General features: G+C 42.9%; 1 protein-coding gene across 6 annotated transcripts in view; it reads right to left on the bottom strand.

The window, feature by feature from the left end:
• Positions 1–12,226, bottom strand: part of Fsip1 (fibrous sheath interacting protein 1) — a 154,097-nt gene that overhangs the window by 123,251 nt on the left and 18,620 nt on the right. For all 6 annotated transcript variants that reach the window (XR_011368588.1, XM_070005761.1, XM_070005760.1 and 3 more), the window contains 4 exons: positions 11,421–11,516; positions 9,305–9,423; positions 6,883–6,990; positions 3,688–3,825 (listed from right to left, as the gene is read on the bottom strand). Coding sequence is in view for 5 of the 6 variants with exons in the window: in XM_070005761.1 (XP_069861862.1) it covers positions 3,688–3,825; positions 6,883–6,990; positions 9,305–9,423; positions 11,421–11,516 (461 nt within the window). In the remaining variant the exon portion in view is untranslated. The remainder of the gene's footprint in view (positions 1–3,687; positions 3,826–6,882; positions 6,991–9,304; positions 9,424–11,420; positions 11,517–12,226) is intronic.

Below are 12,226 nucleotides of genomic sequence, written 5' to 3' on the forward strand. Positions count from 1 at the left end.
TACCAAAAGGTATAGGCCTACAGGTTAGATTTTCCCTCCAGCATGACTATCATAATCAACGAGAAAGTCACCTCCTCTTTCCAGGTCTCGATTTCTTCTGAGAAAGTTTAATTCCATTCTAGTGGCTTGTAAGTCTTTAATTCCCTCCAGTTGGATCCAACAGACGGACGTGTAATGTCTTTCCTTAGCCACAGCCTCTGAACTACCATGTAGTTCAAATATGTGGTAAAAGCAGGGGCCAAGAACGGAAATGGAGCTGTGGCTCAGGTGATAGAGGGCTCACCTTGAGCAAAAAAGCTCAGGGACAGCGCTCTGGCCCTGAGTTCAAGCTCCACCACAGGCATTTTCTTAAAAAAAAAAAAAAAAAAAAGCAGGGGCAAAAGAGCGAACCAGAAACCAAAACAGCCTCTGACACTGGTGAAATGCTCCCAGCCGCACAGCCCAAGTACTCAGGGTTTCCTTTTGCATAACATGTTGTCTATGGTTTCATCCCTGTGATGTACCAAGATGATTTTACAGTGACTTCAGCAGAAGTTCTCTGTGACAGGCACAGAATGTCTAATGAAGCCCCAGGGCAGAATTATCATTGAGGTAAATTGGTATTTGTTGATTTCCGCTAATTGATTGTCCAGGGATCCTCTGTTTATTCTTGGAAAAGTATCTCTGGTAATAACTAAGGCCACAGGGGTCTTTGAAGCTAAATAAACTCATTTTCAAAAGTCAAAGGAAATTTCTCCCAACTTCCTATTATTTGATATGCAAAGAAGACATGTATTAAGGTCTGGAAACCAGTCCTGGTATTAACCAAGCATTAATCGCCAGCTTGTCTGTGTTTTCACATTAATAATGCTCTCCATTTCCACAGGCGGCAGTGACTTCCTGTCCTCAGGTGGGCCAGCTGCCTGGCTGCATGAAAGGGGGTGGGAGAGAATCTTTCAAACAGATTGTTTCTGTCATCTTAGAATACTGCCATGAAATAAAGGAACTGCATTGGAAGCACAACAGAAAAACAAAGAAAAATCTGTGAGGTACAGGCTCTGGTGACAAGGACCTCTGATGTAACTTCTTGTTATGTCTCAGTGCAGAAATCTGTGCTCCTGTGGCATCCTTCCAAAGGCTTTGGAACCCTTACAACTAAGCGGATGCTGAGGGGTAGCTCTATGCCTGTGACTAGCATACATCGAAAAAAAGCCAGAAATGGAGATGTGGCTCAAGTGGTAGAGCACCAGCCTTGAGTAGAAAAAGCTAGGCAAGAGTGAAAGACTCTGAAGGTTCAAGCCTCAGTACTGACGCAAAAGGAAACAGTAAAACACTAAAAAATACAACCTTCCTCACCAAATGTCTGTTAATTTCCAGTTAGTCTTAACAAATTATGTAAAATGGCATCAATATTTCAAAATAAGAAAATAAAGCAAATTAGGGAGGATTTTTGTATTCAATTTAAATCAGTCTAAAAACACATACCTTCTTGCCAGTGAGAGCCATTTCTAAAGACTTTCCTTTCCCCCCAAAAAAAAAAAAAAATCGAACCGTGAACTATAATTGTAGATTTAATGAGGCTGATTACAGAGGAGAATACGCTACACTTCTTTTTTTTTTTTTTGTCGGTCGTGGGGCTTGAACTCTGGGCCTGGGTGCTGTCCCTCAGCTCTTCAGCTCAAGGCGAGCGCTCTACCACTTGAGCTACAACACCACTTCCGGTTTTTCTGGTGGTTTATTGGAGATAGGAGTCTCAGGTCTCTCCTGCCCGGGCTGGCTTTGAACCGTGATCCTCAGATCTCAGCCTCCTGAGTAGCTAGGATTACAGGCGTGAGCCACCAGCGCCCGGCTTACGCTACACTTCTTTACACAAGCCAAACAGAATAGACTTGATTACTGAATCCAGTACTGAGGATTTAAGAAACCGGATGCTTACGTAACTCCTCTAGCTTAGACATTTTTGAAAAAAAGCTGGAATCTAATATATCTACAAATAAGAAAACGTGAATTGTAGACCCTCACTCAATTTTATGGTGGGATTTACAATTCATGGAGAGTTAGGAGATAGATATGGGAAGGTATGCAATTAAACCACAGAGCTCAAGAAAAAAAAATGCATCAATTAGTTTTCTTTTGCTAAGATGAAATAAAAACTCAAACAGATGTAAAGTCTGCAGCTGAGTGGCCCAGGGAGGTTGCTGCCAGTCCCCCCCAGCTTTTAAGGAACACTTTGACTCTGCTCCTTTTTCTGAGATAGTTTCAACTGGCCTAAAACGAGATCCCTTACCTTGGAGAGGGGACCCACGTTTAAATCTGAATTATGAGTAGGATTATTGATATTTAAATCTTTTGGAAGGTCAAGACAATCCTAGCCATCGATAATTGTAGAACAAATGATCTGGAGATACTTTTTCTTAAAATGTCATCTGACTGCAAACAGATCTTAAAAGTACTGAAATAGAAGGAGGTCCGGAAAGAATTCTACTTTTGCAAAGTCCTGCTCCTCTCTGTATCCTATACTTTCTACCAGTTTTGTAAAAGAATATTTGAGAAAATTACTGAGAAACACATTCCTTCAAAACTGTCACAAGAGAGCAACTCAAGAGGTAGGAGCAGGAGGATTACAGTTTGAGGCCAGCCTTTGGGAGGCTGAGATCAAGAGGATTGCAGTTTAAGGCCAGTCCAGCATACATGAGAAACCAATTCTCAACCAATAGCTGGCAAAGTGGCACTTGCCTGTCATCCCAGCTAGGATGGGAAGCCAACTGTGGCCCAAGAAGTAAGAGAGCCCCTTTCTCAAAAATGACCAACACAAAAAGGGCTAGAGGTATGGTTCAGCAGTAGAGTGGCTGTCTGCCAAGTATAAGGCTCTGAGTTCAAATCACAATACCACCAGATAAGGAAACCATCTCAAAAACAAACAAACAAACAATGGGTAGGGAGAATGCCTTAAGTGACAGAGCACTTCATGCACCAGGCTCCAATCTAAACCTCAGTACCAGAAGGAAGAAAGAAAAAAAACTCTCATAGAAGTCATCAGCACAAGAAATATCACTGCTCAGCCGGGCGCTGGTGGCTCACGCCTGTAATCCTAGCTACTCAGGAGGCTGAGATCTGAGGATCTCGGTTCAAAGCCAGCCCGGGCAGGAGAGACCGTGAGACTCCTATCTCCAATAAACCACCAGAAAACCGGAAGTGGCACTGTAGCTCAAGTGGTAGAGCACTCGCCTTGAGCTGAAGAGCTGAGGGACAGCGTCCAGGCCCAGAGTTCAAGCCCCACAACCGACAAAAAAAAAAAAAAAAAAGAAATATCACTGCTCTTGTGTTTAAATGAAGGAGCTGAAGAACTTGGCAGAGAAGGGAACACGCCGGCCCTGCTAGCACCGAGTCCGAAAAGAATAAAGAAAAAGAGAGCTGTCGACTGACGGGGGAGCGCTGTAAGCTGCGTCCCTCCCTCTAACCTCATGATGACCAGGAACCACCTTACATCACAGCCATGGATTTATAAAGCAAGTACTTCCTCAGAGACCACAGATAGCAAATTACCAAGAGAAGGAAAACGAGTCAAAATGGAAGCGACCGAAGATCCACAATTATGGCGCTGTCACAGAAAAAGCAACTGGGAAGAAGTGGGTAGAGGGAGTAAGCATGACGGCTAGCTTTCCCAGGCCTCACCTGGACAGTGTGCGTGCTCCCGGGTTAACATACCTGGTTATTCTGACTTTCACACCGTGGAGAGACTGCGGAGAGCTCCTGGAGTTTTATGTCGATTTCAGCCAGCTGCTGATGCTGGCTGGGTGCCAGTGTATACCCCTCTCCTGGGACCAGGCACCCGGGCAAATCACCCTAAGAGGAAAACATTACTAGGTCACTGCATTTTCCTCCTAATACCCAAAGCATACCATTCGGACTATGACAAGACAGCTCAGACCTTCACACATACAATAAACAAAAGCACAGAATTCATGTTGGGATAGTGAAAAAAATGTGTTACATTTTTTATATCTGCCAGTGTAAGAAGACTAAGTGGAGTAAGTTGGCCTCACAGCCTTCTTTAGAAAAAGTTTGTGTGGAGCTAGGCATAGTGGCGCATGCCTGCAATCCAGCTACTCGGGAGGCAGAGACAGGAGAATCATGGTTTGAGGGCAGTTGGGGCAAAGTTAATGAAACCCTATCTTTTAAAAAAAAAACTAAGCATGGTGGTGCACACCTGTACTATCAATGATGTGTGGTTCAAGGCCAGCCCAGGCAAAAGCACAAGAACCTGTCTGAAAAGCAAACTAAAAGCACAAAGGGTTGCAGATGTGGCTCCATTGGTAGAGTACTTGTCTAGCAAGAGCAAGGCCCTGGACTCAATCCCCAGTACTACTAAAAAAAATAAAATTAAAAAGAGCAATGAAGGAAGAAAGGTAGACAGGCAGGTAGATCTAAACCAACCTGAAGTTTTTTTGTTTTCTTTTGCTTTGAGTATGACTAATCATATACCATTTCCATTTTAAAGTTATCCCCAAAAGAAACAAAAAATATGAGGGAAGGGAGGAAATAGTAGAAGATGACTTCCTAAACTGAAGAAAGGTTCAAAGCTTCATATAGGAAAGACCTACAAGTTACTGATCAAGCACAAAAATATATTCAAAGACAGGGAAGGGGCCTGAATCTACAAGAGGAGGGAGCTTACAGGACGGGAAGGGAAAAGGAAGACATACTGAGGAAGGAGGAGGACTGAAGTGAATTACATATATGCAGCATAACGGCACCCACCAAGCTCTGTTTGAAAAGGGGCAAGAAGAAAGGAACGGAAATGTCATAGAAGAGGTAAATTTATTCAAAATGCACTGTTTGAATGAAAGTATCACAGTGGAACCCCTCATACTACAAGTTTGTACTCATTCAAAATTCAAATTAAAAAAACATATATATATATATATAATATGTATACATATATATAATTCAGTATTTACAGCAACAAAAAAAAAATGTAATTTCCCCCCAAAAAGAAAATCCTACATGCTTCCAGAAAGAAAGGATTTTGCATCTAAAATTCAGTTAACATTTCAGCTGTCATTCTAGTGAAGAACAAGAATAAGTAAAAATAGACAGGCACCGTGGCTCATGCTTATAATCTTAGCTATTTGGGAGGCTAAGATCTGAGGATCATGGTTCAAAACTAGCCCTGGCAGGACAGTCCATAAGACTCTTATCTCCAATAAACTACTCAGAAAACACTGGGAATAGTTCTGTGGCTCAAGTGATAGAGCACTAGCCTTGAGCACAAAGAAGCTCAGGGACAGCACCTAGGCCCTGAGTTCAAGCTCCACGACCAGCAAAAAAATAAGTAAAATTTAAATATTCAAATACTCAAAAATTATCCACACTCCACCATTTCTCAAAGAAAAACTTCAAAAAGAAGTCCAGACAAATAATACAAGAAAATTTATTTATACAGTAATTCAGTCCAGATACAAAGTAACATAAAATATTTGACCAGGGCTGGGAAGGTAGCTTAGTGGTAGAGGTGCTTGCCTTGTGTGCATGAAGCCCTGGGTTCCATTCCTCAGTACCACATAAACAGAAAAAGCCAGAAGTGGCGCTGTGGCTCAAGTGGTAGAGCACTAGTCTTGAGTAGAGAAGTTCAGGAACAGAGTCCAGGGCCTGAGTTCAAGCCCTAGGACCAGCAAAAAAAAAAAAAAAAAAAAAGGCCAAATTTGGTTCAGAAGAATTCCTAAAATATAATTGCTGTTTTTGAAGGTGAGAAAGAAGGATATCCTCTTTTCCCACAAAGAACTCATTTTAAATAGAAGTTATTGTTGACATTTAAAAGAGTATTTCCCATGAAAATCTGAATTTCTAGTTTCTCTCAAAATTGTGACCGTGTGGGCAGCCTGGCCAGGGGTCTCCACAGAGGAATCACCGAGCGGGTGCGGGCCCGGGCTGACCGGTGCAGCCAGCCCTGCCCCCCCGCGGTGCACTGTGGACTGTGTGCTTCCTTTTCAAGCTGTGCTCCAGGCTGGGGTCTCAGATGCAGAAGTCAAGACAGGGGTCTTGTTCTGTGATTTGCTGGTGTGTGTTCAGGACAGGTGTGTGAAGCAAGCAGGCAAAGACAAGGCACAGAGTGAAGCAAAGAGATGGTCTCAACTTCATTTGGCCCCAGGAAAGCACAGAGTAACCAGAGTAAGTAACCCCATCCAGAAGTGAGGAGCCTGTGGTGGGGAGGATCCCCTTTCAGCTCAGTGGGTGCTGCCCCCAGGAAGCCCAGGGAACTAAATGGCCAAGATCAACGAGGCAAGAGCAGAACAGTGTGCTTCAGGACTACTGAGGACCACCCTGAAATACCCTAACGCCAATGTGGGAAGAAGAAAAGGAGACGCAGTCACATGGCCTCAGTGACGAAGCCCAGCGACCTAGCAAAGGATATTATTGGTATAAGCAGTATGTATGTACTCACTCCCAAAGTGACTTAACATAATCTGTGAGAATCCATAATGTACTGACCAAGAATGAATTTGAAAGCATCAATTAAAGCAAACTATAAAACAGGACTTTTGCTGGGCAGCCTAGCTCTGTAATCCTATCTTTAATTACATTTGTAAGCCTATTTACCCTGGAAGCTGAGATCCCAGGATTGAAGTCAAAGCCAGCCTAGGTAGGACAATCAGTGATACTTATCTCCAATGAATCAACTAAACATTGGAGGTGGAGCTGTGGCTCAAGTGGTTCAGTGTCAGCCTTGAGCAAAAAGTCCAGTGAACCAAGGGACAGCCTGAGGGCCTCATTCAAGCAGGTACAAGAAAAACGATTTTCTAGACTCAGAAAATAATGTCTGAAAATAACCTGAAAAACTATGATAAAGTTGTGCCAAGGGATTGGTAACATGATAAGAATTTCAAACTTGTGTGCACATACCTCAGAACTGGTCAGGCCCGAGTCTCTGTCTAAATCCTTCAAAAGTTCCTCCAGCCTTTTCTTGTCTCTGTCAGCCATAACCACAAGATCTCTTGAATTTTTGGCCAGCTGTAGAATATTTAGTGAGATACACTGAGTACTCAAAACAATTCATAGTTCAAGAAAATAGAGATAGGACCTGAGGCTTCCACAGAACAGATACACTAAGGTAAAATTTAAAAGGTCAGGCATTTTGTATTTGCTAGGTGATTTTTTTTTTTTTTTTGTCGGTCATGGGGCTTGAACTCTGGGCTTGGGCACTGTTCCTCAGCTCTTCAGCTCAAGGCGAGAGCTTTACCCCTTGAGCTACAACACCACTTCCAGTTATTAGGTGGTTTATTGGAGATAAGAGTCTCATGGGGACTTTCCTTACCCAGGCTGGCTTTGAACCTCAATCCTCAGATCTCAGCCTCCTCAGTAGCTAGGATTACAGGCGTGAGTCACCGGAGCCCGGCTTGCTAGGTGATTTTTTTTTTTTTTTTTTTTTGGGTCCGGTCATGGGGTCTGAACTCTGGGCCTGGGCTCTGTCCCTCAGCTCTTCAGCTCAAGGCTAGCACTCTACCACTTGAGCCACAGCACCACTTCTGGCTTTTTTCTTTTTGCTTATGTGGTGCTGAGGAATCGAACCCAGGGCCTCAGGCATGCAAGGCAAGCGCTCTACCACTGAGCCACCTTCCCAGCACCAATGCTAGGTGATTTTTATCTTGCATCTTTTACAGACTAAATGGCCAGTCTCCAAGCAAAGGCATTTCCACTGGAAGAAGGCCTCTTGTTACCCATTTCAACCAACATTTCATATAAAAAAACAATAAAACATGAGCAGTTTCCAAGTCTCCCTCTCAAGATACAGATGTAGATATAGATACAACATTTATTTGCTGAGACATTTTGAAGGAATCTCCCAATCACTTTCTGCTAGCATACATCTGCTAAATAAACTGTCTTGACATTGCAATGGAAGTGGTGCTGGGTAAAACAAGGCATTTAAATAAAGATTTGGTCAGATATTCAAAGGCTAGCCGAAGAGTCTGGTGAAGATGCTGTCTGGGTTAGCAAGAACATGGATTTGGGGAAACTCTCCTGCATGTGGAAAATTCAGCAATAAACCAGGATGTAGTAGGCCAGCACAGGAAAGAGGCATTGTATGGACATGCAGCACAGGAAAACGGAGGTGCCCAAGGCCAGGCTGCCAGCATTGGGCTGACTCCTGAATTCAGTCTGCTTGGAAATAGTCATCATGGAAAAGCCACTGGACCTAAACAGCAGGAATCACTTAATGGTCTCCTCTTGTTAATGCTACACACTCATGGGTGCATCTTTCTGGTGACAAGGTACCCAGATGGCTGCTGAAGCCATCTGCCCACCCCACTTACATTTCTTTTTGTAAATTAAGTCATTGGCTTTCTGGCCTGATAGAGGAGCTCCTGTGCCCTTGGTTGGTCTGAGTCAGCTGCAGGACCTAGAAGGCCAAGAATGAGCCCTAAAGCAGGGAGCTGGTCAGGTACAGCAGCCAGGAGCCTGGAGGCTCAGAGCAGGACAGGCTGCCGCTTGTCTTCTCCAGCCCAGAGCACTAGCTGCTCAAAAGGCACGAGCTTCCCAACCAGACACATTACCAAAACAATTAAAAACAAAAACATAGCCAGGTGCCGGTGGCTCACGCCTGTCATCCTAGCTACTCAGGAGGCTGAGATCTGAGGATTGATGTTCAAAGCCAGCCCAGGCAAGAAAGTCCATGAGACTCTTATCTCCAATGAACTACCAGAAAACCTTAAGTGAGCTGTGGCTCAAAGTGGTAGAGTGCTAACCTTCAGCAAAATTGCTCAGGGACAGAGCCCATACCCTGAGTTCAAGCCCCATGACTAACAAAAGACAAAATAATGTGGGGGAGTGGGGAGGGGGAGAGGGGAGAGGAGTTGGGAGGTGGGGAAGGAAGGGAAGGTAGGGGAAAAACAAAGGAGGGGGTAACAATGCTCAATAGGAAATGAACTCATTACCTAACTCATGTAACTGTAACCTCTCTGTACAGTATCTTTACAATACAAATATATTTTTAAAATTCAGTAATGTAAAATGTGGAAACTCTGTCCAAATTGCAGGAAATCAACTGTATCTGGATGGTAAGATAATGTTAGCATAAGTTGCAGCTGACATTTTAAAAGGGGGGAGATAGAAACGTAAAGATAGGCTGGAATGGAATAAAAATCGAAAACAGTGGAGACAAGCATTGGCTCAGAGAACTTTCAGTTGAATATACTGATTCAGTTGTACATTCATGCATTCTAGTTTAAAAAAAAAAAAATAGCTAGAGACCCTGAATAGACAACTACCATTTCTGTAATTCCTCTGGCCCCACAGGCTGCTCCCTGAGTTTCTAAATACATACCTCAATGTTGCGCTTAATAAAATCCTGGTTATGTCTGTCCCAGACCTTCTCTGTGTCTGAGAAAGAGTTCTTTTCTGCTTTAATCAGTGGCGCATTTTTTTCCACATCACAAGTGAAACCTAATATTAAAAAATTCAAATTTTCTCATAATTACAACAATGGCATACTAAAAATTCACTTTATATATATTATGTATTAAAATATGTAAGAAAACACACACAGAAGACATAATTTCTAAATTCCAGGCCCAGAACTTATATATGGAGTGTTTTAAAAGATGCTACCATAACTTCCAATGAAGTTCTCACTAAATTTAATGCATTTTCCTACATGGAACTTCCTGCTGTTGGTTCCTTGGGAATGATAGGAAAAATGACCAGAGCTCTAAGTCCTGCCATCAAAAAACACTTCTGTTGTTATGAGGGTATAAAATGTATGCTTTATTCTATCTATATATGAAACAAATCTTTCTCTAAAGACAGAATCATGTCCTGCTAGCCTATTAATTTTCCCTCACTTTCTCAACAATAAACCTTTTGTTTGGGCCAGTGTTTAGTAAACAAAGCCGGGATGCGGTGGGGGTGTCTGATGTCTGGACAGTCTGCGACCACTGAAACATCTTGTTTTCACTGTTTCATATTTAAAGCTTTTTAAACATCATGTGAGCTCTTCATTAAAGTACTTGGGCCAGCTACACGCCACCACACCCAGCTTCCTCCACGGAGATGAAGTCTTATGTACTTTTCTGCCTGGGAAGGCCTGGAACCACTCACTCCTGATCTCAGTCTTCCAACTAGTGTGAGCTGCCTGACACCTGGCTCATGTGTTCTTCTTAGTGCATGTGTATATGTGTGTGTGTGTGTGTGTGTGTGTGTGTGTGTGTGTGTGTGTGTGTGATATCTATAAACAGTTTAATCTCATATATAAACAATACAACATTAAGACAACTAAAGTTAATTGGGCACCTGTGACTCACACCTATAATCCTAGCCACTCAAGAGGCTGAGATCTGAAGATCGTGGTTCAAAGCCAGCCCTGACAGGAAAACCTGTGAGACCATTACTTTCAATAAACAACCAAAAAAGCCAGAGAAGTAGAGCTCTGGTTCAAGTGGTAAAGCCTTGAGCACAAAAGCTCAGGGACAGTATCCAGGCCCTGAGTTCAAGCCCCAGGACCCCACACTTACACACACACACACACACACACACACACACACACACACACACACACACACACACACACACACACACACACACACACACACACACACACACAGATTAAGTTAAATGCAGCCTTTTTTTCTGTCAGTCATGAGGCTTGAACTCAGGACATGAGTGCTGTTCCTGAGCTCTTTTGCTCAAGGCCAGCACTCTACCACTTTGAGCCACAGTGCCACTTCAGGTTTTCTGGAGGTTAATTGGAGATAAGAGTCTTACAGACTCTCCTGCCTGGGCAGGTTTTAAACTTAGATCCTCAGATCTGTCTCTTGAATAGCTAGGATTGCAGGTATGAGCCATCAGAGCCTGGCTATATGCAGCCATTTCTATTTCTATGATGGAGTTTCTTTAAAATATACTTCTAATAAATTTATGGATGGGAACACTGGACATTCTGTCCAGATTATTTCCCTAGAAATGCCTTCGTCTCTCCACTCGTGTTGATGTAGCATAGCTGCCGGCTTCCTACAGTGACCCCTGATGCTTCCTGGGTCAGATGGGCTGCTTGAACCAGGGAGAGTCACCTCGCCTTTAATTCCGGACTTGAGTTCCCTCAAGCACTGACATCATTGCCTTTGGAAACCAAAGAAAGTGGTCTCTCACCAAGATCCTTCCCATAATTTTACTTTGCTTAAGCCATGTTTCCATGGTTACTTGCATCAGGAGTTTGTAAAGTTCTTTATTATACAAATTTTCAAACATTCAACAGTAGAATGGTGTGTGTTCAACAAGTGGCTTCAACAAGGACCAACTTATGACTGATTATAAGCTATCCTGAACCCCGTCTCCTTCTCCTCACCTCTAGATTGAACACATCAGATCGTCTCATCCACGACCATTTATAAACACAGCGAGTATTCCCTGTGATCATGCATGCAATCACACAAATTAATACATACCCTGGTTGACCTTCTGCATATGGTTTTCATAATCTTCTGGAGGGAGTTGCGTGTGAAACACTGAGAAAAAATGTTCTTCATCTTCATGAGAAGGACCTAGTGGTTTAAACAGTCACTGTTCAATATTCACAAAAATAATTATCTACATAGCCCTTTTTAAAAGATCAGATCTGTTTTATAATCTTCAATTGTTGTTTTAATATTCTTCAATTGCATGATTAAAAATAATAATAATATGTCAATCCAGGCCCCAGTGGCTCATCTCTGAAACCCTAGCGAGTCAGGAGGCTGAGTTCTGAGAACTGCAGCCAAAGCCAGCCTGGGCAGGAAAGTCCAGTCATGGAACTCTTATTTCCAATTAAACACACACACACACACACACACACACACACACATACACACACACACACACACACACACACACACACACACCACCACCACCAGAAATGAAGCTGTTGCTCATGAACCTTGAGCACAAAAAGCTCTTATTTCCAATTACACACACACACACACACACACACACACACACACACACCACCACCACCACCACCACCACCACCACCACCACCACCACCACCACCACCACCAGAAATGAAGCTGTTGCTCATGAACCTTGAGCACAAAAAGCTCAGGGATAGAGCCCAGGCTCTGAGTTCAAGTCCTAGAACCAACACAAAAATAAAATAATAATATTAATGTCAGTAAAAATGATATCATCTTTGTATATGGAGCTCCCCGAAACTAACTATAGAAGTAATGATGCCAATAGCATTTCCCTCGAATGTATAGAACAAAAAGGATTAAGA

This window comes from Dipodomys merriami, unplaced genomic scaffold (genome assembly GCF_024711535.1).
Source record: "Dipodomys merriami isolate MVZ:Mamm:240054 unplaced genomic scaffold, mDipMer1.0.p SCAF_69, whole genome shotgun sequence".
In the NCBI taxonomy this organism is placed as follows: Eukaryota; Metazoa; Chordata; class Mammalia; order Rodentia; family Heteromyidae; genus Dipodomys; species Dipodomys merriami.